This window comes from Podarcis tiliguerta (genome assembly GCF_965153285.1).
Source record: "Podarcis tiliguerta genome assembly, chromosome: 2".
NCBI lineage: Eukaryota > Metazoa > Chordata > Lepidosauria > Squamata > Lacertidae > Podarcis > Podarcis tiliguerta.
In genome coordinates this window covers 101,782,960-101,807,564 of record NC_139535.1, presented here as the reverse complement: position 1 = coordinate 101,807,564, position 24,605 = coordinate 101,782,960, and the positions used below count along the sequence as shown (strand labels likewise).

At 46.4% G+C, this 24,605-nt stretch overlaps 1 protein-coding gene across 1 annotated transcript in view; it reads left to right on the top strand.

Moving 5' to 3' along the window:
- Positions 1–14,436, top strand: part of C1QL4 (complement C1q like 4) — a 37,261-nt gene extending 22,825 nt beyond the window's left edge. Inside the window, exon 2 of the mRNA XM_083428030.1 lies at positions 10,175–14,436. Within this exon, the coding sequence (XP_083284156.1) occupies positions 10,175–10,354 (180 nt within the window). The 3' untranslated portion in view covers positions 10,355–14,436. The remainder of the gene's footprint in view (positions 1–10,174) is intronic.
- Positions 14,437–24,605: the final 10,169 nt, after the last annotated feature.

Here is a 24,605-nt window from a genome sequence, read left to right as displayed (position 1 = left end):
GTCAGAGGGAGAAGACTGGGAAGAGGGAACAGGTCTTAGTGAGCTGGGAGAGTTGGTGGCAGACAGTAGTCCAGAATCAGAGGCAGAAGCTGAAACAGGCAAGTCGGAGGAAGGAAGTCAAGAGTCAGAGATGAGTCAGGCTGGTGGCAGGAGTTGGTGGTCCCCTAAACCAGATGGATAGAAGATTGCCTTCTCTTGATTGCATAACTTGTAGTACGTAACTTGGGGTTTTTCTCTGGATCCTTTTATGTCACTTGAGGCTCAGGTGGCCTGAGTGGCGCACAGTGCTTTCCATCAGCTTCGGCTGGTGGCCCAGCTATGCCCATATCTGGACAGGGATGGCCTAACGTCTGTTGTCTATGCTCCGACAACCTCTAGGTTAGATTACTTAGGGTTGCCATATGTCTGGAATTTCCCAGACATAGCCGGTATTCAGCCCTCGTAAACAGCCTCTGGGCAGAAATCGCTGAAATGTCTGGGGAAATCCGGATGTAGGGCAGCTCAACAACTTCTGTGCCCAGATTTTCACTTTTTGAAATATGGCAACCCTAGATTACTGCAATGCGTTATAAGTAGGGCTGCCTCTGAAGATGGTTTGGAAACTTCAGCTGGTGCAGAATTTGGCAGCCAGGTTGCTCACCAGGGCAAGGCGGTTTGAGCATATCACACCGAACCTGGTCCGACTGCGCTGGTTGCCAATTACTTTGCAGGCACAATTCAAAGTGCTGGTTTGGTCTTATAAAGCCTTAAATGGCTCAGGACTGCAATGTGTAAAAGGACCACCTCTCCCCATATGAACTGACCCAGACCCTGTGGTCATCATCTGAGGGCCTTCTTCATGAGAGGTCTCAAGGCTGGCAACATAAGAATAGGTTTTTTCTGTGGTGGCTCCCCATTTGTGGTATGCTCTCCCCAGGGAGGCTTGCCTGGTACCTTCCTTGCATATCTTTAGGCATCAGGAGAAATTGTTTCCCTTTAACCAGACCGTTGGCTTTGGCTGATTAACAGACGGTGTCCTTTTGAATGTGTTTGTGGGAGGTACTGGTTTGTTCTTGTTTTTACAGTGTGTCCTTATTTTGTATTTTTATGTTGCGAACCGCCTGTGATCTTTAGGTGAAGGTCAGTATACAAATTAAATGAATAAGTTAAACCAAAAATAAACAAACATACACAGGTTCCGGAAAGAGTAGGGATGACCTCAGAGAAGTACCGCTGCTTTGAGATGGTCAGCGCCTCCTGTACTGAGCTGACAAGTTTATGCAGGCTTAGCACCTATCCGCTCGTGGGATCAGCTCCCTGAAACATTATGTGTGAAAGGTACTCTGAAAAGTACCCCGACTTCGTACGGTGCCAATGCATTTTGGGAAATGAGAAGCGGCATTTTGATTGGACAATATTTGCCTTCTCCTTCCCTGCCAAGCTTGGTTCACTTGCCCAAATAATCTGGAACTTTTTCGCACTGCAAGAACTTCCCCACAATGTCCGTTTGCGTGATGAAAATCACTTTGAGCACAATTATCTACGTGGTATATATAACTAAAATGACTGGGACACAGATTGTGCAGCTTGTCTGGTGTTGAGGAAATTATCTTGCATCAAAAAGAGGAGGCTAGTTTAACCAGGCACGTAGGGTTTGTGCAAATTATATTATGTTATATTATAATCCGGTTGCCGAATTATATTATGCTACATCTGGTGGTCAACACAGACTACCTGACTACGTTGTCTCTGCCCAGTCTAATTGTCCCTTGGGCTGGACGGAAAGATGAAAACTGCTGATTAGCCCTTGCTAACTCCAGACACAAGCAATTTGCATCTTCTTCACTTCAGTGGCTCCCTCGAACAAAAAGAACCTTCTTTGTTTTCTAATAACCGTGACCCCATTTCCAGCGGAAACAGTAGGGATCAGACACAGGGGCTTTGAGGGGTTAGGGGACGGAGGAGAAGGGGGTGGTGATTTAAAGTAGCACGGCCATGCTGGATGTCTAGGGAACCAAAGCCACTGTTTTTCTTTTGCTGGAATGGATGGGGGGGGGGAATCAGAAACAACACCGTTTTTAAAATTATGTTTTAAAATATAATTTAAGTCTGAAGCGTTTGTTGTTAAAGTTATGTTAAGTGCCCTTAAAAAATGATTTAATATGAAATCTGACTTAAAACATAAACCAGCATGTTTCACTCTATATAGAACTTGAAAAACAACAACCCCAACCTGCATTTATAATCCTCTAGAAAACACTGATTTAATGAATCATACTTTTCTATGTAAAAGGGGGGGGGGAGTGTGACTTTTGAGGTGAAACATTATAAAAATTAGACACACAATAGGCCGTTTTGGCAAATTATGGATATTTATGACTCACCTGAGCAGCAGAGACATTTAGGGAATAATCAACTGCCGTCCTAAATGCAGTAGGATGTGACTCCTATTGAAATCAAGAGAACTTACTTCTGAATAAACTAGCATAAAATTGGATTAAGCAATGTTATGTTCTATTGACTTCAATGTTGAAATATTAGCCTGATGTTTTACTCTCCCATCTCCTGAAGAAACACTATTCTAACCCAATATTCTTGATTCTGGGTGGTACTGGGAATTTAGCCAGCGAGTAAATGGTCTTGTTTAGTGCCTTTGCATAAGCACATGGAAAATCAAAAAGAAATTCCTTACCTTCACACCTGTCTACTTTGTCTCTAAGCAGAAAACTCTGCAGTGCAAAAAAAAGATGCATGATTACTGTCCAAAGGTTTTGGATTACGCTCCTAGTTTCCATAAAGGCTCTACTGCAAACCAGTTATGCTTTGGTTGTCACACAGCACCAATGCACCCACCTCCACATTCAGGAAACACACGGATCACGCAACAGGGAAAATTCATTTCATTGTGATTTAAAATCACCTCGATTTAAATCAATCCAACATGCCCTTGATCACAGATGCGAATGTCGGCATGCAGTAGGAGATCAACAGAATTCTAGCAGTGGTGCACACGAAGCGACGTGTTCATTCTTTTATTTATGTAGCAATTCATATCCCCTCTGGATTCCACTTTCTGCCCTTCACAGGTGACTAATCCGTTTCCGTGTCTGTCTATTCCATTTCATTTTTCAGCGAACTCCAGCCCAAGGTTGTTGTATTTTTGGAAGAGGATAAGCCCAAAGAAAGGTTAAAAACTACCACAAAAGCCTCCACCTTGGATTTTTTAAAAAAATGCTATCAGATGTAGGTTGAGGCCAGCATTATGACTTTTATACATTATTGCAAACTTATAACACAAAGCATAAAAGCTGCTACAGAGTCAGGAGTGCCAACTTGGCCCTGCAACCGTGAATACTAGGCACTGTGGGTGGCATGCAGCGTGCATAGCCCTGGCACCGAAATTTGTGGGTGCCCGGTCCCTTCATGGGGAATTTTGTGGGTGCTCAGGCACCCAGGGCCCCAGGGTGGTTTTGGCTTCCTCCATTCGCTTGTATTATCATTTCCCCCAGAGCAGTGGCGTAGCGTGGGGGGTGCAGGGGGGGCCGGCCGCACCGGGCGCAACATCTGGGGGGCGCTCGTTCACACTCGCAGCTCTCTGCCCCTACCTGGCTCACTCACTCTCTCTCACTGCAGTGCTGGCTGTGCAAATCCGATCCGAGCCGCCGGGTCGCCGCCCACTGGGGAGGGGAGGGTGCCAGGCGTGCGGTGCGGAGCGGAGAGAGAGCGAGGGACTATCTGGGGGAGGGACAGTGCAGCGGGGGGGGGACGCAAATTACTTGCCTTGCCCCGGGTGCTGACAACCCACGCTACGCCACTGTCCCAGAGTAAAAACATGGGTTTGACCTTTCACAAATTTGGACTGGCGAGGTTTGTACGCAGATGGGATCAGGACAGGAGGCCGGTGGTGATCAGCTGGAAGCAAGAGGGATATATCCAGGTGAATAAGAAATCCTGTTGCTGGCTTATGGGGATGACTGTTCTGGATGGGAATGTGGGGCATGTTTCTGCACATGTACACATATGCTCAGAAGGCTGAGAATTTGGGTGGGCATTCAAGGTCTGTGCATGTCCCGGTCTGTGTTTGAATGCGTAGGGCTGTGTAGGGCTGGATTTAAGTGTATTGAGGCCGTAAGCTACTGAATGTAATGGGGCCCTTTATATGTCCAGCTGTCCTTTGTCAACAACAAATAGTTGCTTTGTGTGTGTGTTGAATATAAGCTATATGGTAATTTATGGACCTAATAGGTATCTATTACCTATTAGGTAACATGTGCCATTTGCACATGTTGCCATGCAACCAGTCCATGCAGAATGTAGGCACCCTATATATAGAAATAAGCAAACCAGTGGTATTTTAGGGAGCAGGCTAGCAGGCGGGGCCCATTACTTACATCATAGGAGCCTACACAACACAAAGTTATGAAATCTCAAAACTTTTACACAATTTTGTAAGCTGCTTGGTGTAGCAACACAACACAAAACAATGTAGGTTTTATTTTATTTGCTTTTCATCTTATATTTTGGAAATGTACATCCAGGTTTTTTTAACCTTTAAATTTTTGGGGGGCCCCCAAAAGAGTGGGGCCCTAAGCTATACCTTGTTTAGCGTATACGTAAATCTGGCACTGTATGTAGCTGGTTGGCAAAGCAGAATTCAGCTGCATTGTATGGGGGGCAGGAGAGAATGGTTAAGCAGCATATGCTCTGTTACCAAATTGATTAATAATGCAAATTTAATTAAGCAGAATTAATACAACATGTGTTAATTACATTTCAACAAAGAAAAATTGCTGATGCTGCCTGTGCTGTATCTCCCGCCCAGACCTATCAGATTTCTTCAAGTTTATCTTCTTGACCTTTTTCAGGAGGGGGGGGGATATATTCTTCAGATTGTTCTGAACTTGGGTTGTTTGGTCGTCTGAATTAAACCACTTTTGAGAGTCTGTTAGGTGTGTCACAATGGAGGGCATGCAGTCAAGAGAATCAGGCCCGTAATGTTGCGTACAACCAACATGATTTACCTATACAGTAAAGAATTTGGGTCATTCATCCTCCCATCCACCCTCATGGATAATCTCAGGGTTGTGGGTTCGAGCTCCACGTGGGGCATGAAGAGTCCAGCATTGCAGGGGTTGAGCTAGATGATCCTTGTGGTCCTTTTCAACTCTACAGTTCTATGGCTATACCTTATACTTTTGTCCTTCTTCCCACGTGACTCTTGTATTGCTATGTCTTTGCATCACCCTCACAGCCCTTCTGCACATACAGTGGTACCTCTCGTTACGAACTTAATTCGTTCTGGAGGTCCATTCTTAACCTGAAACCGTTCTTAACCTGAGGTACCACTTTAACTGGGACGCAGGTGGCACTGTGGTCTCAACCACTGAGCCTAGGGCTTGCTGATCGGAAGGCTGGCAATTCGAATCCCCGCGATGGGGTGAGCTCCCGTTTCCCGGTCCCTGCTCCTGCCAACCTAGTTTGAAAGCACCTCAAAGTGCAAGTAGATAAATAGGTATCGCTCCGGCGGGAAGGTAAACGGCGTTTTCCGTGCACTGCTCTGGTTCGCCAGAAGTGGCTTAGTCATGCTGGCCACATGACCCGGAAGCTGTACGCCGGCTCCCTTGGCCAGTAAAGCGAGATGAGCGCCACAACCCCAGAGTCGGTCACGACTGGACCTAATGGTCAGGGGTCCCTTTACCTTTAAGATGAAGGTATTTTTCCCCCTTTGCTGGAGTAGGTGTTTCAATGCAGCCCCTTTCCTGTTTCAAGAAGAGATTTGCACTGAACCCTGCCAAACACAGGAGGATTTAACCCCAAGCTCCTCAGCTCTTAAGTGGGGGTTAGATCCTGTTGTATTGGCTGCCCATGCCAACTAATGCAGGCGACCTGTGCGGCCAATGCAGAACTGAACCCCATTGCACTGTCCATAAATGGATATCACTGTGGGTGCGGTTTGAGGGAAGTGGCCTTGCAGGCCAACTGGAACCCACTGGAAGGCCAAGATTGGCCTATGGGCTGAAGGTTCCCCACCACTGGTCAATAAGGATTGACACCAGCTCTCCAGAACTGGGGTCTCCTAGTGCTACCTCCCAGAGCTACTTGCCAGAAATTGAACCTGGGACCTTTTGCATGCAATCTCTTCTTCTTCTTCTTCTTCTTCTTCTTCTTCTTCTTCTTCTTCTTCTGTGATCACTCGTAGCTGAGTAAGATTGTCTTCCATAAATACGGTTTTAAAAATGAGTCTGTAAGCAACTGTGGAACCCAATTCTGGATTCACACATCCTTCCACAGTGGGGACATAGTTTTGGGCAGGGAGGGGAGTTGATAATAGTGAGGGTTTGCACGTTTCTCCCTTTCATCCTGAGTTCAAGTGTCTTCAAAGCCCATGACACCTTTGGTAAAGGTTGTTCTCCAACTGGAGCGCTTGCAGGCCAGTGTTTCCCAGTTGTCAGTGTTTATACTACATTTTTTAAGATTTGCCTTGAGAGAGTCTTTGAACCTCTTTTGTTGACCACCAGCATTACACTTTCCATTTTTAAGTTCAGAATAGAGTAGTTGCTTTGGAAGACAATCATCAGGCTTCCGCACAACACAACCGGCTTAACAAAGTTGATGTCAACATCAACTGATGTTGCTTCAACACTGGTGATCTTTGCTTCTTCCAGTACCCTGGCATTAGTTCACCTGTCTTCCCAAGTGATGTGTGAAATCTTTTGGAGACACCGTTGATGGAATCCTTTGAGGAGTTGGAGATGGTGTTTATAAGTGGTCCATGTTTCACAAGCATACAGTAAGTTTGGTCTATCACTGAGATGACTACCTAGCCATAATACAAAGGCTATTGTTCATACATCATTCACTCAACAGTGACAAGAATAACATCCATGTCTGAAAAACAGAAGACACCTGAATTTTCCTGGAATTCAGGGGTAAAAGAACCAATGCCTGGGAAGGATAGAGTTAAAAACCTCACTGGGTTTTTTTCCTTCTTGTCTGTTTTTGTGGAATATAAGGAGCCTCAAAGCAACGTTTTCTTCCTGGCACAAATTTTTATGGACTTTGAACAAGTCTCCTCTTAATTGCCTTTTCACTTAAGTAAACAGTCCTGGTCATTTTAATCTTTCTTCATGCTTTATTTATAAGTCAGATTGATTCTCGAAATCCGGCGGCCCAGCTCACATGAGCCAGGGGGACAACTGCTCACAACCGCTTGTTGCTGAATGAAGGCTTCGTGTGTGCGAAGAAAGCTGCAAATTGGCAGTGCATCACTTTAAACATTAAGGTAGCACAGAAGGAAGATTCAGGAAAGGGTTAGAAAGTTAACAACCCTCGGACCCCTGATGCTGTTGGCCAGGTGTGCTTTGGCCACATATGCCTTCCCAAAACGGATCCCAAAACAATATTCTTCAAGGCATCAGTTTAAAGCTTGCCTCCTCCATCTTCCCCAGGACATGGTTTGAAGGTAGATGAGGTCATCACCTTGCTCAAACTAAGCAGGTCTGGCTCTGATCTGGGCTTGGATGGGTGACTGCCTGGAAAATGAATGGATGGCATTCCTGGGTTCCATAACAGAAGGAGCAGAGGGTATAAATGTAAGAAAATAAAATAGTAAAACAAGCAGCCCTGAAGCAGATGCCTTAACAGACACACAAATAGCTTGAGCGTGGGGATGCTTAACTCAGAAGCAAGTCCCATTGGGGTGAATAGGCTTCTAGATGCGCAGGGTGTTTGCATGCGTTGAAGCAAGGCGGTTGGGCGGTTGTTCAGTTTTTGCTTAAACCAATTGGAACATGCATTGGTCAGAATTAATAGTTAATCTGCCCCCCTGCAGTCATATTCCACTGATGTGAAGATGCACAACAAAAAAGGCTTCCTTGGATTTGCAGGCTACTGAAGCAAAAGGACATTAGGTGAAAGATCTCAGGGCCATATTTCTCAGATGCCTTTTGCGTACCTGGGATAGGGCTTTGAAATAATGGCCATTTAGGATGTACAGGCAGATGCCTGAACTAGCCCCAGCTCGTATCGGTGAATTGCTGCTACCCATCGAAAGCCTACAATTATTCGCTGCTTCTCCTTGTTTAATAGCTGTTTGGTATGCTCAGAGCTGCGTTTGTGATCGCACCACACAAGTACAGATTTTTTTGCACCTGGAACCAAATCCAGCATCTCAAAGGTGTCTGTCTTAATGTTTGGGTTGTGTGTGTTGTTGTTGTTTTTTAAGAGCCTGTATGGATGAGGAGATAAGCTTCAAAAGAAGAAAGCACTGGCTGCCTTGTGACATTTCAAAACATTTGAGTACAGGTTGCCCTGCTCAGCACCATATCGCTCTGAACTGCTCATGTAGCTAGCTGTTTCAGTAGGCGTTTTAAAGAAGTTTTTCTGTTTTTAGGAATAATTTTAACCGGTGCTATTCTTCTAGAAAAAGAGAGGCTTGCAACTCACCATGAACGCCTCCCTTGTTCTCTTTATAATGGCAATGGCGCCCTCCTGAGAGGTGCCGGAACTGAGTTCCGGTGAGTTCTGACTGGGGGGGAAATCCCTGATTTTAACTACAGCGGACACTCGGGTTGTGAACATGATCCGTGCAGGATGCACGTTCACAACTCGCAGCATCCGCAACCTACAGCAGCGCGTCTGCGCATGCGCAGGTTGCGATTCGTCACTTCTGCACATGCGCGACTGCCGAAACCCAGAAGTAACCCGTTCCGGTACTTCCAGGTTTCAGCAGTCCACAACCTGAAAAAACACAACCTGAAGTGTCTGTAACCCAAGGTATGACTGTAGTGCCTTAGCCGTTATATGGATTGTGATATGGATCTGGCCGGCTGGGCCAAAAAGGTTCTCCACCTCAGATGTAGACAATATTGAGCTTGATGGACCAGTGCTCTGACTTGCTATAAGGCATTTCCCTGTGTTCCATGTGGCGCTCCAGATGATTCTAGACTACAACTCCCATCATCCTTAACAATTAGCCACGCTGGCTGGGGCTGATGGGAGCTGGAGTCTCAGCAGCATCCAGAGGACCAGAAAGGCTGCTCCTAACTCCCAACTCCCCATTGTATTGGAAAATGGAGGCACTCTGGTCAAGAGAAATGAGCTAAGGCAGTAATAACCGTTAAGCTGCTAATAGCTGCATCTCTGAACACCTAGCCTCCAGACCAGAGGCGAAGTAGCAGAAAAAGTTGTGGTTAAGCCAGATGTCAAAAGTTGAAGCTTGTAAGGGAAGTATATCCGCAGAAGAAACAAAAGGCCATCCAGACTACAAATAGAGCAAGGAAGTCCAAAGGGCTTAGCAGAGACAGAGAGATGTAGTGGAAATTCTCCCCAAATGCATAGTTTACGGTTGCTCATCAAAGGTTATGGTTGGGTTGTAGCTATTTCATAACGGTGGGACAAGCAAGGAGGGAATGAGGTATCAAGCTGCTTATGGGAAACTATAAAAGCATACCCTCCAACATTTCTCCAGTGAAAATAGAAACAACCCCCCCTCCTACATTTCTCCAGTGAAAATAGGGGTGTCCCAAGAAGACAGGGACATTTTGGGATTGAATCAGAAACCAAGATTGCCTCTGTAAATCTGGGACTGTCCCAGGAAAATAGAGACACTTGGAGGGTTTGTGATGGTAAAAAGGGAAAGGACCCCTGGATGGCTAAGTCCAGTCAAAGGCGACTATGGGGTTGAGGCACTCATCCCGCTTTCAGGCTGAGGGAGCCGGCATTTGTCCACAGACAGCTTTCCGGGTCATGTGGCCAGCAGGACTAAATCGCTTCTGGTGCAATGGTACACCATGACGGAAACCAGAGCGCACCGAAACGCCATTTACCTTCCCGCCACAGTGGTACCTATTTACCCACTTTTTTGAACTGCTAGGTTGGCAGGAGCTGGGACAGAGCAACAGGAGCTCCCCCTGTCGCGGTTCAAACTGCCAACCTTCTGATTGGCAAGCCCAAAAGGCTCAGTGGTTTAGACCACAGCGCCACCCGCGTCCCTAAGGTTTGTGAAAGCGTATATGTAACCTATGGGGTCTCTTGACTGCACGTGAGGTGGATGATGCACCATTCTTGTGCACGAATAAATTTTTGCTTTGCTACCCGTGGCCTGGTAATTTGGTTTTGGCTGCACGATGAACCTTTGTGGCAGAGCGCCATAACACTGCCAGCCCCTTGCTAACCTCTCTCTTCTCTCTCCCAGGTCCGGGCCAGTGCCATAGCTCAGGATGCTGACCAGAACTATGATTACGCCAGCAACAGCGTGATTCTACACCTGGACGTGGGCGACGAAGTTTTCATCAAGCTGGACGGAGGGAAGGTTCATGGAGGCAACACCAATAAGTACAGCACCTTCTCTGGCTTCATCATCTACCCAGACTGAGCCTCGCCGGCTCCTGTTTCCCCTTCTCCTTTTTTTTGCCTACCCAAACCCTTTCCCCGCTCTGGGTCAGCTTTTATTCCCCCTTGGCTTTACCAACTCCCTGGACCCAGAAGGTCCTTCCAGCAAGGTCCGGCCAATAAGGACTGAAACGGAAACTTTGGGGGAGGAGGCCCTCCCGCTTGGGTTCATAGACTGTGAAAAGGGGTGGGAGGATTAAGGGATTTTTGGTGCATGGGGAAATCCGGGAGGGGGTGGATACAGGGGAACATAATGTCATGGTGGGTGGGCCCTGGTCAGTGGAAGCAAAGCCTTCTAAAGGTGGCCACGTCCGGGATCGGAGGATGAAGGGAAGGGCGACGGATGGGGAACAAGGCCCAGACCTGCTGCAGATTGGCTCTGTAAGTCCATTTCCTTAGCATCCCTTTTAGATGTAAGGTACAAATATTCGAAGAGGGGTGATTTCATTAGTGCAGTCCAGTCCCTTCATCAACTTTTCACAGGAAATGTTTTGTTGATTGCATTTATATCTTGCCCTTCTTCCAGTGAGCTCAGGACAGGCTTATATGATTCTCCCTTCCCTCATTTTGCCCTCACAACAACCTTGCGAGGGACTAGGCCCAGAGACAGTCCCACAGTCCACCCAGCGAGCTCCGTGGTCAAGTGGGAATTTGAACTTGGGTTTCTCCTATCTTGGTCCAAACACTCTATTACATCCGCTGCTGACTCAAGATGCCTCATATATATATAAATATATATTATTTGGTCAATTATTGAGGTGGGATTCATTATCTGTATAAATCATAATGTATCCAACGGGGGGGCGGGAGAGAATGGGGAGGTCTTCTGCGGGAACAGGGGGCAGTACAGTTGGGTTTAATTTCCCCGTTCTCCATAGCAGTGTTCCGCCAACATGCCAGCAAGACCATGAACATATACAGAGGGGAATACATCTTTTGCTCTGGTGACGTTGCATGCCAGTAGCAAGAAAGGGTTAGGCTTTTTTTTTAAAGCGTGTGTTGTGCAAGGTTCACTGTTTTAAGCCTGCTCCGTTTAAGAAATGGGAGACAAAACCATCCGAATAAAATCTCCAGTCCCCTTCTATATCAAACAGGTGCCCTGAAGACTCTTGTACGAATGGGGAATGGGGTCGAGCCCCAATTCCTCCTACCTTTGTACATTAACCCACAGGTCTGTCTGGGCAGCTGCCAATAGGGCGATCTTGTGTTGACCTGCATGAAGACATATAGGTATTATCCAGGTTTCAGACCTCAAGCGGGGACAAATGGTGGTCTCTGCACCTTTGTGTGTAAATATCTCACCGCAGCCACCCTGAACTGACGGCAACAGTCTGTGTCATCATAAAACTTTGTGCTGCAAATGATGATTCCCACATGCACACCGCAACAGTGCAGGGACATGCTGAAATGATTGGGAGACAGTCCCAGAGACAGTTCCTGGCTTAACATTGCTACCAGAGGCTATTAAGGGGTTTGATGGGTGGCAGGGTGTGTTGTGTGCCAAAAGACCAGCGCAGACACCCCCAGATGCACAAACCACTGCAAGATAGGTGACCAGAATATATTGCATTTTCCCATTCATGACCTGCCGTTGCAATACCTGCCACATAAAACCACACCTCCCCGCAAGATTGTACACCGCTAAAACATGCATTGTCGTAATCAGAGTTTGAGTGTGTGCTATTCACCCACAAAATTCACCCACTCTCCCAATAGTGCAGCAGCGCTGCGAGCAAACTGCAGTGCCTGACTTCGCCCTGCTTTCAAAACTCTCTCCAAGTGCATCGGTGTGAACACAACAGGTACCAAATCAAACAGCCATGCGACTTGACAGGGCCAGTTCCGCCACACATAAGCAGAGTGAAGTGACCTGATTCATTTGGCACCATGAAGGTCAGGGGTGCTGGGAGATGGATGCAAGAACGGGTGTCCAAATTGTTTGTGGGAGAACACCACTGTTTTGACTCTCCTTCAGAGAGCTCTGCAACCTAACTTCCGCAGAGCTTAATCTATTAAAAAATAAACATTGCCACCAACCCAAAATGAAAGCAACCACATCTTTTCTCCAAAACATGCACGCTTGCGCATGCCTAATCCCTCAGCTTGCACACATGATTTTAAATAATTTTTTTTAATACAGTGGAACCTCGGTTTTCAAATGTAATCTGTTCCGGAAGACCGTTCAACTTCCAAAACGTTCAAAAACTGAAGCATCCAGAAAACTCAATACAGAAACCACGTGGCACATTCGGCTTCCAAAAAGCATTTGAAAACAGAAGCATTTACTTCCGAGTTTTCAGCGTTCGAAAGCCGAAACGTTCGACTTCCGAGATGCTCGAAAACTGAGGTACCACTGTATAAATTTACTTCCTGCCCTTCTGGTGCCTACACACCACTCAGGGTAGCAATTCAAATCAACCATAAAATTACGTTTAAAACACACACACACACACACACACACACACACACACACACCACATCTTTTCTCCAACACATGCCCATTTGTGCATGCCTAATCCCTCAACTTAGACACACACTTTTAAATATTTTTTAAAAGTATAAATTTACTTCCTGAACTTCTGGTGCCTACACATCACTCAGGGTGGCAATTCAAATCAACCATAAAATAACATTTTCAAAACACACACAAACAAAAAATATATATAACAAAAGGAGATAGAAGATTAAAACAAAAATCATTGCATAAAAATATATGCATCCAAATCAGACTTAAAGGTCTTGCCTTTCTCATGCATCCAGGTTCAGATAAGGAAGGAAGACAGGCAGACAGATGACACGAGCTCCCTCTGTAGGTTTGCTTAGCAAGAGGTCCCATCTCCTAAAGACAAAAGAAGGACCTTTCCATTCTGCCCGCCTTATGTAGCTCTGCAAACTTCTTTTCCGTGTATGTGAACATTTGCACATGTAATTGTGCTTGGGCATTAAGAGGCACATCAATGCCTTTTGACCTCTTATGTGTATTTGCTGGCCTGTACATCTATTGGGATTGCCAAATTAAGCTCTAGTGTCTGGCATCCCCAGCCCTACCATTAACATCCACGTGAATGCCAGAATGGATGTAAATTTACATGTGCAAGGTTTGGAGCCAGGAGACAGAAAGAGAGAATTCTCAGAGCCAACGTCAGGTCAGGCCAGAATCTTGTATTTATCATTCAAATTTCGTATTCCTGAAATAAATAACCAGTGGCTTCTCCGATATTTTTCCAGCCCTATTAAATGCGCAGAGGTGTGCCTGCATGTATTGGTGCTCACAAATGCCTGCCATCTCTGCACTCCGTTGTCTGCATTTGTGTGTGTGCACATTTGAATTTGAGGGTGCACAGCTCTCGGTTGAAAGCTTGGAGTGAAACAGAAGGGAAGCTGTGAAACCAAGACCGTGTGTGTGAACCTCCACAAATTGCACAGCAAAACATACAAGTGGTAAAAGAAAGCAACAACCATGTGCGCAAATTTACTTGTGCACAACTGTGTACATTATTATTTATAGCACCTAAAATGTATATAAAATTATAACTTACAAATATATATATACACACACACACACAAACATGTGAGTGCGCACGTATTAATGCGCAAACATGCCGTGCATGATTTATCTGTACATTTATATTACTGAAATTCATATCCCCTCCTCAGCTATTATACCCCCCCATCCTGCTTCTGTCTCTCTCCCCCCCGCCGCCCCGCCGCCTCTTTCATTCCTTGTCCTTCCAGGGACAGAAAAAGAAATCCTCAGCTTCTGTTGCTGGTGGCTGCAGGCCGGACCCCTGGTCTGCAGCCTTGCTATTTTGCACAGTCCCCCCACTGCATGTGTGCCCTTTCATTAGCAATTTTTCAAATCCGTGGAGGGATCTGGACAGTGCCTCGTACATACTATAGACAGAAACCTGCCAGAGAGGCCCCAGGGCATGGCTGTGAACTCAGCAATCGGGATGGTTTTGCTGCCAGGAACGTGAATGCCTCTGGGACCACTCAACTCTGTGTCTTTAAATGATCAGAATCTGTGTTTTATCTGTTAATAAAGATACTCTGGTTTTTGACGCACATCTTGCCTTTGTTGGTGTCCGTTCAGGGAACAATCGCATTAGCTGTATGCAAATATTTACATTTACCAAGTGCTAAAGCGTTCATTTACATGCACATACACAGTCCCAGAAGCATTCGCATGCATACAGATGTATATCTACATGAGCAAAACCCTATGTAGAACACACACACACACACACACACACACACACACACACATCTGCGAACACTTGTGTTTTCCCCCCCTCCAGGCTACAGAACACTCTTTTTTTAACAAACCTCTTTCTTCAGCCTATTTAAACCACCACAGAACTCTCAAATACAGGATTTTATTACTGGGTTTGGAATTCAGTTCCTTGATATCTTTCACACACAAAAACCACACACGCAAGTTTGCTGCTATGCATTTAAAGAGTGATATCAACATAAAATAAATGCCTTTGAGTCTCTTGCCCCTTCAAAGCAGATGTGTACAAGTACACATATTTCTTATTACCTGCCTCAACAATCCACACACACCGGGACTTCCTCTCTCATGTATGATCTAAAGAAGCAGAACGAAGTGGCGGAGGGGACTGTACCGCTTCGAACTGTAGCTGGCGGTGGGGGGGGGAGGAGGGATTTTAATGCTCCCTCGTGTTTAAACAAAACCTGGGTCAGAGAGAGGGACCCGGCACAGCAGGGAGACGAGCTGTACCCCAGCCCTCTCCACTGAGAGTTTTGTGTTTGTGTGTGATGGAGAGGTGCACTTAAAACTGCTTTCTCCCACCTGCACTCTTGTTTCCTTCTGCTTGTTATTCCAGATACATGGGGCCTAGGGACGTGGGTGGCGCTTTGGTCTAAACCATTGAGCCTCTTGGGCTTGCAGATCAGAAGGTTGGCGGTTCAAATCCCCGTGGCGGAGTGAGCTCCTGTTGCTCTGTCCCAACTCCTGTCAACCTAGCAGTTTGAAAGCACACCAGTGCAAGTAGATAAATAGGTACCGCTGTGGCGGGAAGGTAAACAGCGTTTCTGTGCGCTCTGGTGTCCCTTTGCGCCAGAAGTGGTTTAGTCATGCTGGCCACATGACCCAGAAAGCTGTCTGTGGACAAACGCTGGCTCCTGAAAGTGAGATGAGCACCACAACCCCATAGTCGCCTTTGACTGGACTTAACCGTCCAGGGTTTACCTTTACCTTTTTACATGGGGCCTCAAGTGTTTGGGGCACCAAGAAGAAGGAAAGACAAAATTCAGTCTTAGATTCCAGCAGGGCAGCTGTGTTGAAGCAGGGGTGGCTAACCTATGGCCTTCCAAATCTTGCTGAACTACAACTTCCATCATCCCTGACCATTGACCATGCCGGCTGGGGCTGATGGAAGCTGTAGTTCAGCAAAATCTGGAGGAGAACATTTTGGTCACTGCCATATGTCCAGGACTTCAAAGGCGGAATTGGAAATTCTGTTTTCTTCCTAAGCATATGGCACTTACGGGGAAATCTCGTACTCTCTAGATCTTGCTGGACTCCAACTTCCATCAGCCCTAGGCAGCATGGTGAGCAACGATGTGAGTTGTAGTCTGATAAGGCTGCCAAAAGTCCGGATTTTCCTGGACGTTACTGGGATTTCAAAGACGGAATTGACGTCCGGGGGAATTTCTAAAAGGCACCGCATTGTCCTGGATCTTAGGCAAGTCAACCAAAAATCACGGTTCATTTCTGTAAAAAAGAAAAGAAAAAAATGCTCAACAACTCTGGGGTTTGTCTTCAAAAAGCTCGACCACTTTCGGTTGTTGCTTTTTGAAATATGGCAACCCCAGTTTCCTAAAGAAAACATATTGTGGCCTGGATTTGAATGGGCCAGTGCCCATTTTGTCAGATGCATAAACTGGTCCCCTGTGCACGGAGGTGAATGTCTTCACTGAGAAGGTATGAATCAATGGCATAAAAGCATGTAGGTTGCAGTCGATCCCTGGAAGAGTGCCCCCCCCCCCAGCTTTCTCTCAGTTCCTTCCTGGCTCATATCATTACATCACCCTACCCTATATTAACAAATGCCCCTGGGGATGTTTAGCATCCCTGGCTGACATCTTCTCGTGACAGAGAGTGCATCCCCTGAGCTTTCCCCTGAATTTCATCCACAGTTGCTCTCCTCTCTCCCTTCGCTTCCCCCCCCCAAAACCCCTCCATTCACCTCACCTAGGAGCTATCAATATTGCTAAAAGGAATTCATGCGAGTGACTTTTTGCGGAGGGCCGATACAAAGGCGCATATCTTCCCACCCATCGCCCGAGGCGACTGGACGACTGAACATGCAACGCGCAAGACCTGCCCTGAGTGGGGTTGGAGTTCACACATTTGATTCCTGAAGGAGCCTCTCCACCCCCATCGTTCAGCCCAGACACTGAGCTCCAGCGCTGAGGGCCTTCTGGCGGCTCCCTCATTGCGAGAAGCGAGGTTACAGGGAAACAGACAGAGGGCGTTCTCGGTAGTGGCGCCCTCCCTTCAGATGTGAAGGAAATAAGCAGCTGTCCTATCTTTAAAAGACATCTGAAGGCAGCCCTGTTTAGGGAAGTTTTTAATATTTAATGCTGTATTTTTTTTAAGACTTGAATGGGAGCTGCCCAGAGTGGCGGGGGAAACTCAGCCAGATGGGCGGGGTATAAATAATAAATTATTATTATTATTATTATTATTATTATTATTATTATTATTCTGCATGGATCGCATGCACTGGACCATGCGTATTTCAACGCGTCAAGGTGCATGCTCCAAGCAACATCTGCTCCCGCATTTCTGGCATCAGAGCACTGCAAATGCACATGGCGTTATTTGCACACCTGGCGATGGAACTTTTTTTTTTTTTTTTTGGTGCATGCAGTTGTGTGCGACGGTGCTGAGACGCCTTCCGCTCTCACTGGTGCGCCGTTTCCTACGTGTGGCTGGAGCCATGTGCAGGAAGGCATCTGTGCCCAGCGGATGTGGCTCTTCCCTGGACCCATCTGTGTGAAGTCCGTTCTCCCCCTCCCCGCATCCCACCCACCCCCCATGCTCCATATCTGTTGCAACCAATGGCTCTTTGGCGCTGCTCCACGCTGGCCCCTGTCACCACGCTGACAGCTGATGAGAGGCGCTTTTGCCGTAATGAGCTCCCCAGCCCTGCTGAGGTGGGAAGCTGGGGATTTAAAACTTCCTGACGGATCAGATTGGTGAAACGGCAGCGATGAGAAGGAGCCAAGGGCCAGGGAATCATGTGGTGCCTTCTGGGACGAATAATTCAGCAGAACTCATCAATACGGGGGAAGGGGGGGAGGAGTAGGAGAGAGAATTCCCTCCAGTCCTGACCTATACCCCCCCTCCCCACTCATCACATCATCTTGCCTCCGCCCCCCTACTAGCTGATTCTCATCTCATGGCCAGAATTTGCAATAGGCAAACCACCCGCCGAGAAAGAGGGAGCCTGCAATGACGAGAGACTGCAGAAGTGAAAGATGGACTTTCAGGAGCATTTGGGCATGCAGAAGCTGTCCTTCCAGGTTATATGGACAGGTCATATGGAGGACCGAAAAAGGTGTTGTAAGGGGGGGGGACTGCCCCTTTTCCCTTATAGAGTCCCTAAGTGGGTTCCCTATTGGTTGAAGAAAATAACAGAGGTCAACTAGAGTATATTGGGAAGCAAAGAGGCTAGTAAGCCTGATAGTAAGGTAAAGGTAAAGGTACCCCTGCCCGTACGGGCCAGTCGTGTCCGACTCTAGGGTTGTGCACCCATCTCACTTAAGAGGCCGGGGGCCAGCGCTGTCCGGAGACACTTCTGGGTCACGTGGCCAGCGTGACAAAGCTGCATCTGGCGAGCCAGCACAGCACACGGAAACACCGTTTACCTTCCCGCCAGTAAGCGGTCCCTATTTATCTACTTGCACCCAGGGGTGCTTTCAAACTGCTAGGTTGGCAGGCGCTGGGACCGAGCAACGGGAGCGCACCTCGCCGCGGGGATTAGAACCGCCGACCTTTCGATTGGCAAGTCCTAGGTACTGAGGCTTTTACCCACAGCGCCACCCGCGTCCCTAAGCCTGATAGTACAGGAGAGCAATCCTGAAGCCATTTTGACTCTCCCAAATTGACCTCAGATGTTCCTCTGCAGTAAGGGAGGCAAATAGGGAAAGCCTTCCCATTGTCTTTTGCTTACAAATCCTGTCTTAAGGGCGTATTTGTGTACGAATAGGGTGAGCCTGTGACCTGGACTCAGGAACTAAAGTATTAACCATCACAAACGAATGGCCAGGCTGCCCAGGTAAAGCAATCAGCGACCATTATCAGATATCCTGGCAGACAGGATTTCTGCTGTAGACCACCTCCTTCTGTGATGTATGTATGATGTTGCAGGGGGGTGGTTTTGGGCTACAGGGTGGGCAATTTCAAAAGTCTGTATAAGGGCTTGCACACCATTGTTGTGGGTTCATCCCATCTCCTGTGTGTGGTGAGTGGAGACCCTGTTGCAACAGTTTAATAAAGATCAGCCACTTTGCTTCTCAATATACTCTGGCTGGTCTCTGTTATTTTCTCCTACCAATAGGGAACCTACTTAAGGACTCTATACGGGCTCTTGAATACCCCATAAGGGAAAAGGAACAGGGTTTTTTTTTCTTGTAACACTGGCAGTGACATGAGTTTACAAGCAGTGACAAGAGTGCACACACAAATACACACATTTATGCCACGATCAGCAATATCTAATTCATACCACTTTCAGCTATCTGGGGGTGGCAATATCGATCATATGAAACTGCTGTATATGCTATCAGAGCATCTGTCCTTCCATAGCAAACGGTTTTCTGGGCCTTTCTGAGTTTTGTTTTACTGGAAATTCAGAAGGTCTCAGGTTCATCGCTGATGCCCTTCCAATCGCCTGTCTTCTGCCTAATAACCTACAGATAATAGCTTGTAGGGGTTTTACAACATATTAACAAGTGCTGTACACCATGCATGCTTACCACAGACCAGTCTCATAAAAATGGTGTGTTTCCCCCCCACCCCTTTTTAATGGCAGTTGCCAAGGTCAAGGAATATACAGCCGTAACGGGATAAGATGCCTTAACTCCAACATGTCTGGTGTCTTAGGAGTACATTAGCAATAAAAGGATAGAATACAGCACTCTCGCTGTCTCTCTTTCCCAAGTTAATCTTCCTGCGCCTACAAAAAGGAGACTATTAAATGGACACCTTAGAGAGGGACACATACAAAATCCACTTCAATTCTGAATAAAAGTTTAGAACAGGCCATGAAGCAACTCGGTGGTATTTTAAGGCTTTACCTGGGAATAAGTCCCAACGAACTCAGTTTGTTTCAGGTGTGGGGGGGGGGGACATGCATAAGGTATAGCTATAAATTTTCATATGCCAAGGATGGGGAAGCTGGGATGCCACCAGATGTTGTCAGACAGATGTTCCATTTTTCAAAAAGTAAAAACCAGTTGCTGAGCTTTTCTAAGTTGTTGAGCTGAAACACCGCAATTTTTCAATTGACTTGCTCAAGATCCAGGACAGAGCGCCACCTTTTGGAAATTCCTTTCTGCCTTTGATATCCCAGTAACGTGCAGAAAAATCGGGACTTTTGTCAGCCCTCCCAACTCCCATCATTTCTCATCATGCAGCCTAGGGTTGATGGAAGTTGGAGTCCAGCAAGATCTAGAGAGTACCAGATTTCCCCATAAATTCTATACACTTAGGAAGAAAACAGAATTTCCATAGGTCACATGTGATGTGGGGAATTTTTGGTCCCAAAGATGTTGCTGAACCACATTCTTCTTCTTTGGCGATCACTTGTAGCAGATCAAGATTGTCTTCCATTCTTAACGGTGAGTCCATAGAAGAAGAAGAAGAAGAGTTTGGATTTGATATCCTACTTCATCACTACCTGAAGGAGTCTCAAAGCGGCTAACATTCTCCTTTCCCTTCCTCCCCCACAACAAACACTCTGTGAGGTGAGTGGGGCTGAGAGACTTCAGACAAGTGTGACTGGCCCAAGGTCACCCAGCAGCTGCATGTGGAGGAGCAGAGACGCGAACCGGTTCCCCAGATTACAAGTCTACCACTCTTAACCACTACACCACGCTGGCTCTCTGTAAGTGACTGTGGAGGCCAATTCTGGATCCACACATCCTTCCACAGTGGAGACATAGGTTTCTGGGCAGGAGTTGATCACGGTGAGCTCTTGCCAAACATGCCTTTCTCTTATCACATTTCTCCCTTTCATCCTGAGTTCGTGCGTCTTCAAAGTCCATGACACCATTGGTAAAGGCTATTCCCCAATTAGAGCTGTCGCAGGCCAGTGTTTCCCAGTTGTCAGTGTTTAGACTACATTTTTTAAAGATTTGCCTTAAACCTCTTTTGTTGACCACCCACACTACGCTTTCCATTTTTAAGTTCTGAATAGAGTACAGTAGTACCTCGCAAGACGAATGCCTCGCAAGACGAAAAACTCGCAAGACGGAAAAACTCGCAAGATGAAAGAGTTTTTTGTTTTTTGAGTTGCTTCGCAAGACGAATTTCCCTATGGGCTTGCTTCGCAGGACAAAAACGTCTTGCACCTTTTTCTTAAAACCGTCAATGCATTCCTATGGGAAACCGTCAATGCATTTCCTATGGGAAACCGTGCTTCGCAAGACAAAAAATTCACAAGACGAAAAAACTCGCAGAACGAATTAATTTCGTCTTGCGAGGCACCACTGTGCTTGCTTTGGAAGACGATAATCAGGCATCTGAACAACGTGACCAGTTGGACCAGTAGTTGCAGACCAGTAGTTGCAGCAAACACGACTAAGCAACACCTGGAGGTTCCTCACCCCTGCAATAGGTGCTACCTCCGTTGGAACGTAGATTGTTAGGTTAACCAACCCTGCTGCAGCTTCTATTCACTGAGATATAAAGTCATTATGGTGCTAAGTTCCCTGACTGCAGCCAACATTTATTTCAAGCATCCTGTCTCTAACCTCATCTTCAAAGAGCGTCTGAAGATTACATGCCTCTACGACATGGATATTTGTGCCCAGACTCCAAATTTCATCTGCCATCGTACACTCAATTGCCATTTTAGATTTTGATATTTAAAGCAATTTTTTTTTTTTTTTTGAAAGGAACATTTGCAGATATTGCCGCTTCCACAGTCATTAGAACCTCGAGCGAGGATCAGGCAAGTCAATGGCTTTCATTTTTGTCTTAAGCGTTTTTTTAAAAAAAAAAATTCAAAGCTACAGCAATGAAAAGGAAACAGAGAGGGAAGTGGCTTCGAGGCTCAAAGTACTTTCAAAAAGCAGTGTGTCATTAGGGCCAGCAGACATTAATTCACTATCATCCTCTTAAAATGTGAAAACTTAGCAAAGGCGGTGCAATTTCCTGGGCAGAACATTGCTGTACTTACCGTACGTGATGCCAAACCCAGAATCCAGTGCATGCTCAGCCTGGGAAGTGAAGGTGAAAACACACAATTGGCAAATACACACACACAAAAAAGAAAGGAAAGGAAAACCGCAGGCATACCCCCTCCCCCACATCCCTAAAAATACCACAACACCCTACCAAACTCTGTGTTTCCAGGTAGGCCAAAAAACGAGCCCTCGGAGCTCTGACCCGTGGGTCACGCTTTTCGCCAAAAAACCAACATCGTCCGATTCACTCGAAAATGGTGCCAAACTGTAGGACTTGTTTGGTGCCACTTTCTATGGAATCAGACGACGTTGGGTTATTGGCAAAATCTTGTGGGTTCATTTTGTGGGACGCTGTGAAACATAGAGATCTGAGTGCTAAACCTTGTAGGAGACCATGTCCTGACGTTTTGCGCCGCTTTGGAGTGAGTCGGACGACGTCAGATTTACGGCGAAATCCTGACCCCGTGGGTTAGGACACCGAGGGGACATTTTGTGGGGCACTGTGAAATGTGGAGTTTTGACCAAGAAACTTTTGAGGGGGGTTGTGCCGGTGTTTGGATCCGCTTTCGTGTGAATCGGACGGTGTCGTTTTTTGTTAAATCTTGACACTGAGGGGATCATTTTGTGGGGCGCTGTGAAACGTGTTGTTTTAAAATTGAAATACCATATTTTTCGCTCTATAAGACGCACCAGACCAAAAGATGCACCTAGTTTTTGGAGGAGGAAAACAAGAAAAAATATATTCTGAATCTCAGAAGCCACAACAGCAAGAGGGATCTCTGTGCAGTGAAAGCAGCAATCCCTCTTGCTGCTCTGGCTTCTGGGATAGCTGCACAGCCTGCATTCACTCCATAAGACGCACATACATTTCCCCTTACTCTTTAGGAGGGGAAAAGTGAGTCTTATAGAGCAAAAAATACGGTACTTTATTGTCACTTGTACAACTTGTATACAGTGAGATTACACGAGCACCCTCCACTCAGCTCTCTTTAACTGCCAAACATTGCAGTAGGACTCATGTCGACATTTGCAGGCGGCTTTGGAGTGAATCGGATGATGTCAGAGTTAGGTGAAAACTCATCAGGGACCGTTACCGTTGCAAATGGCAATAAAATATCTGTGCAAGGAAAAGGAGCAGGTTCACTCAAGTGCGTTGCAAGCAGAAAAACTGTTTGTAATGAAATGAGAGGTGTAGTTTACTTGCCCAAATTAACAGGCAGTTTGATGAGTGCACCAACCCTGACCAAGCATGGTTTTAATGTAGATTTGAATCAGAACAAATCTGCACTTGCCAAAGATGGTGTTTTGTATGCAAAAGATTTTGAAAATAATGGATCTGTTGGGGGGGCTTGTTCGCTTTGCTCCGGAATCAGGATTATAGCATGTCAGAAATAATATACTGTTGCCTCTTCATTGCTTATAAAATAAAATGTTTTGTTTAACGTTTTCAAACATTTATTTGTGGGTAAAACCTCAGCTCCTAGGACTTGCCAATCGCATGGTCGGCGGTTCGAATCCCCACGGCGGGGTGCACTCCCGTCGTTCGGTCCCAGCGCCTGCCAACCTAGCAGTTCGAAAGCACCCCCGGGTGCAAGTAGATAAATAGGGACCGCTTACCAGCGGGAAGGTAAACGGCGTTCCGTGTGCTGCGCTGGCTCACCAGATTCAGCTTTGTCACGCTGGCCACGTGACCCGGAAGTGTCTGCGGACAGCGCTGGCTCCCGGCCTCTTGAGTGAGATGAGCGCACAACCCTAGAGTCTGTCAAGACTGGCCCATACGGGCAGGGGTACCTTTACCTTTTACTCATTTCAGATCTATAGCTTGGCCATTCTTTACCTTAAGCATTAGCAATTATTAATGCTTTAGTTGCTTCAAATATTAGAACAGATGCCTAACCACAAGGTGAACTTTATGAGAACCTTGCAAAAGTGCGCAGGATGTAGCTATGCAGTTGGAGCATGAACACGTATCTATGGACACATCTATGCCTGTTGGTTAAACAAACATACAGTGCTATGTCTGCTGGTTAGACAATTGTCTTCATCAGATAAGGAAGTGGCTTGAATTTAACATACAATGGTTAGGAACATAGAAATCAGGAGAGCTTGTGGTCTGCAATAATAATGTCCTGCTGATATGTCAATAAAGTCTGCAGTAAAAATATTCTGCTGATAGACCAATAAAGTCATCTGGGGGGGGGGGCTTGTGACCATATGTGTCATCTGATGCACTCTTAAATGGCGCCAAACGCCTGCAAATTGCTCCTGAAGCGTTTGGCGGTGCAAACGGCACGTTTCCAGGTAGGCCAAAAAATAAGCCCTCAGCCATGGGTCGCGGATTTCGCCAAAATTCCAACATCATCCGATCATAGCTGTCAACTTTTCCCTTTTCTTGCGAGGAATCCTATTCGGAATAAGGGAATTTCCTTTTTAAAAAAAGGAAACGTTGACAGCTATGCGTCCGATTCACTCAAAAACAGCACCAAACACCTGAATATTGCCCCCTGAAGCGTTTGGCAGTGCAAATGCCACATTTCCTGGTAGGAAATGAGCCCTCGGCGCCCTGAGCCACAGGTCACAGTTTTTGGCAATATACCGTTGCCTGGTTCACTAGGAAATGGCACCAAAAGATCAAATGAAAGGAATGTCTTACTAGTTAGATTCTGTAATAATTACAGTGAGTGACAAAAGAACATGTCTCCAAGAATGGCGGTGCTCCCAGCTAAGACTTACTCTGCCCCTCTGTCCCCATTAAACTACCTCACTCCTACGTCTGATCCTGTAGCCTC